This window comes from Nematolebias whitei, chromosome 20 (genome assembly GCF_014905685.2).
Source record: "Nematolebias whitei isolate Nwh7 chromosome 20, NemWhi1, whole genome shotgun sequence".
In the NCBI taxonomy this organism is placed as follows: Eukaryota; Metazoa; Chordata; class Actinopteri; order Cyprinodontiformes; family Rivulidae; genus Nematolebias; species Nematolebias whitei.
In genome coordinates, this window is record NC_056517.1 from 5,569,211 (window position 1) to 5,573,713 (window position 4,503).

Below are 4,503 nucleotides of genomic sequence, written 5' to 3' on the forward strand. Positions count from 1 at the left end.
ACAAAGTTTACATACACTATTTAAAAAGACACATATGCATTTATTTTTCACACTGTCTGATGTGAAGTCAGAATAAACTTTTCCTGTTTTAGGTCAATTATGATTACCAAAGTTTTTTTCTATTTGCGAAATGCCAGAATAATGAGAGTTAGAATTTTTTTAGGCAGTTTTATTACTTGCTTCAAAATCAAAAGTATAAATTCACTTCATTAGTATTTCGTACCATTTCCCTTTAACTGTATGACTTGGGTCAAACATTTTATATGTCCTTACACAAGGTTCTCACAATTTATATATATGTAATTTTATAATATATAACATTTTTCAGTCAGGTCATCTGGACAGTTTCTTTGAAGGCTTCATCAGTCAAGGAAACACAAAACAAAAGTGATTATTCCCCCAACAACTTACTCCAAAGCGGAACAAACCAGTTCTGCTTGTGAAAAAAAAGAAACAGTCCAGATGACCTGACTGAAAAATGTTGGATTTTACACCTGGATTATTGAGCATGGACTTTGTTGTTTATAATATATAATTTATAATACATATATAATCCTATATTTCATGTTACTGTGTTCATTCGTACTCTGCTCACTCAGACTCATGTTTGTGCTGCTGTTCGGTGTATTGTTTTTATGCTACTAGTGCTTAGTGTGTTTTTAGTTAACATTTTTCTTAGTTCATATCTTATTACTGTTTTTCTTTTACATTTTATTGTTGGATGTAACTGGGACCCTGTGTACATAATTTTGTTCCACCACATGTACCATATGTGGTGCGAGTGACAAATAAAGGAACTCTGCCTCTGTCTGACGTAGTTGGCAGGATTTTAGGCCCATTCCTCCGACAGAACTGGTGTAACTGAGACATGTTTGTAGGCTGTCTTGCTCACACATGCCTTTTCAGCTTTTCTCATAAATTTCTGACAGGTCGGAGATCAGGGCTTTGTGATGGCCACTCCAAAACATTCACTTTGTTATCCTTGATCCTCTTTGTAACCAGATTGGCAGTATACTTCGGATAATTGTCCATTTGGAAGACCCATTTGCGCCCAAGCTTTAACTTCCTGGCTGATGTCTTGAGAGTCTAACTGAACCACACCGTTAACAGTTTCATGCTGCTAACTGGACCATGTTGCCAAACATGGGCACCATAGTTGAGTTAAAGAACCCTGTTTGACAACTGTTGATCATGTGTGAGTGCAGTCACACATGATCAACATCCCATTGATTGAAAACACCTGACTCTAATTTCACCTTCAGATTAACTGCTAATCCTAGAGGTTCTCATAATTTTACCATCACAAATATGTAATATTGGATCATTTTCCTCAATAAATAAATGACCAAGTAAAATATTTTTTGTCTCATTTGTTTAACTGGGTTGTTTATCTAGTTTTTGGACTTGTGTGAAAATCGGATGATGTTTTAGGTCAAATTTATGCAGAAATATATAAAATTCTAAAGGGTTCAAATTCAAGCATGTCTGTCTGTCTGTCTGTCTGTCTGACTGTCTGTCTGTCTGTCTGTCTATGATGATATATATATATATATATATGTGTATATTAGCTTAAAGTGAAATTCAGAACCCAGATACAACTCTTTACATTGCTGAATTGCACTAAACAGTGACACATTAAAAACATATTTTTCTGTTCCAGCCATTGGTGTGAACACATGGTTGAAGAAAAAATGCAGCAAGTCCTTTCTCCACGCTTACAGCTGGAAGTGAGCTGCTCTGCCGTGTACCAGTACAATACACATGGTTGGAGGCTGGATGTGGACAGAATGCGCAAGAAACTAGGGGGTGATGACGGCATAGCATCATATTACAAGCAGCAAGGGCAAAATGCATCCTGTTTCCTGTATAAGTAAGTACACATTCAGGATTTGTAATTTTTCAGATAATTCAGAATGGATTAAATTGTTTAGGTGCTTCACAATTTTATATGATTCTGTTTCATAGGGTTACAATATGATTATAAAATGACTATCATTGCACCTTAATGCGTCCATAACCACAAAATCTTGAGCAAAGAATCACTAAAACAAGAACAAAACAGTTTTCTATGAAACTTTCGTGTTGAACTTTCTTTTAAAATAATGTATAGAATATTAATTTAAATGTGGGCTGGAAATAAAAAAAAAGCCCAAACAAATAAAATCAGCAATATTTACCAGTTTTACTAAATTGTACAAGCCTTGTAAAATCTGTTATTTTCCCAAATTAGCAACACTTTACAATAACGTGCACAAAATTTGAATATAAAAGTACTGGGGAACACACAGCCGAGCATTATTAGGGGACTACTGGTCAGTTATCTTGTAAATGAAGAGGAACTCAAGAACTAATGGGTAGTTACCAAGGAAAACAAAAAGGAATGAATCAGGATCAAATGGGTTGTTAACAGTACTTACTGGGGAACACAGAGCCAAGCCTTATTAGGGGACTACTGGTTACGAGGTCACAGCTCGTAATTGTCAATAACCTGTTTCCTACTGATTCTATTGGATTCTTACCACTGATCAGCAATTTCATAATCTTGTACTGCTGTCATCTTAACTATGTCTGAGCTGTGAACTCACTGGTGCTGGGTTTATTCAGACCCCAACATGGAGAATTTCTCCTCTGTTTCTGTGGTAACAAACCAGTAGTCCCCTAATAAGGCTTGGCTGTGTGTTCCCCAGTAAGTATTGGTTAACTACCCATTAGCTTCTGATTTGTTCCTGAAGCATTCCCTGATAGTTAATCAAATTTTGTGTACCTTATTGTAAAGTGTTACCAGTTTACATAAAAGTGTCTTATCATTTGGTACATGTATACATTTTTTTCTATCCATCCATCCATCCATCCATCCATCCATCCATTATCTTTACTGCATCTTCCTTTTCGGGTCATGGGGGTCACTGGTGCCCAATGTCCAGTAGTCACTGTGTGAGAGGAGGGGGACATCCTGGACAGGTCTTCAGTCCATCACAGCGACACATAGAGACAAATAAAACAAACAACCATTCACACTCACTCACACCTAGGGACAATTTAGAGCTACCAATTAGCCTAACAAGCATGTTTTTGGCCTGGCCAAAAACCCACACATGCTTTGAGAGAGCATGCAAACTCCACTCAGAAAGCCCCCTGGCCAGGATTCTATCCAGTAACTTTCTCGCTGAGAAGTGACACCTCATTTGTCCACTATAACCTAAATGTTTAGAACAGTCAATGATTTAGTAAGGGGGATGATTAAAGAGATGTGTCAATCATGACAGCCCCACAATATCCATATACTTTAGCATTTCAAGGTGTATCTTGTCTAGCTGTGGCGCCTTGCAAATGGGTAACTTATTTGACCACTTGGGTGACCTCTGCCATGGTAATGGACTTGTCTTCTCCTGAATCCCCATCTCTTCTTCCTTAAAGGTGTTCATGGTGGATGGGTTAAGAAGATCTTCAAGTGCTCCTTCCACCTCTCTACAATATCCTCAGTCCGGGTTGCAGTTTTCTAATTAAACCAAGCACAGAATAGGAGGAGGCTTACTTGACTTCCTGAGGTGCCAAATGGTTTACTAGAATTTTCTCAAGGTCAACTGAAAATCCTTCTTTATGACCTCTCCAAATTCCACCCATGCCAGAGTTTTTGCATCAGCAACCATTGAAGCCACAGTCTTTCAGGTCACCTTCTACTGGTCAGTTGCTTCAAGAGTCCTCCAGGACATCCAAGCCCTGAAGACCTTCTTCACTAGCTTGATGGCCTCCATCACTACTGGTGTCCAACAGCAGGTTATTTGGTTGCCACCATTACAGGAACCAATGACCTTCAGGCCATAGCTCCTGGAAGCCACATCTGCAATGAAAGCCTTGAACATGGCTCTTTGGGATTCCATGTCCCTGACCTCCCCGGGACATGTGAAAACTTCTCCCAGAGGTGTGAGTTAAAGATCACATGGACAGGGGATTCTGCCAGATGTTCCCAGTTGACCTTCACTATGAATAAGGTAGCTTCCTTCACAACCAGACACAACTCACCACCAAGTATTGATCAGCTGACAGTTCTGGCCCTCTCCACCCAAGAGTGCAAGATATGGAGCTGCATGTCTTATGTCACATATTACAGAATCAAGATGGTCTGGTATCAGATACACTTAAGCTGCATTGTTTTTAACAAGTGTGACTCCATTCGGCTTTTATCAGTTTTTCCCAGTTGTATACGATTTTCTATTCTGACTTGTTTGCCCACTTTGTGGGTGTGATTTTCAATGCAAAGTGGACAGTATCATAACTGGTCATTGTATTTGAGCCACTCTACCCATTGTGGTCCTCAATTGCCCTACAATTGGATTTAAGTTTTTCTTTAGCTTATCCCGGCACTGCTTATAAGTCCGAGTGTAGCTATGCTGTGCCATCATCTCCGATATCCCTCTGTAAATGCAATTATTTCTTGTGGCACCATCTGTCAACATGTTCAGAGGGGAAGTGGTGGTTCAGATTTAGTTTACAATTTTGCTG

The 4,503-nt window shown here is 38.9% G+C and overlaps 1 protein-coding gene across 1 annotated transcript in view; it reads left to right on the forward strand.

The window, feature by feature from the left end:
* LOC119426815 (SCO-spondin-like) overlaps window positions 1-4,503 on the forward strand; it is a 224,330-nt gene that overhangs the window by 17,907 nt on the left and 201,920 nt on the right. The window contains exon 2 of the mRNA XM_037694396.1: window positions 1,661-1,870. Within this exon, the coding sequence (XP_037550324.1) occupies window positions 1,661-1,870 (210 nt within the window). The remainder of the gene's footprint in view (window positions 1-1,660; window positions 1,871-4,503) is intronic.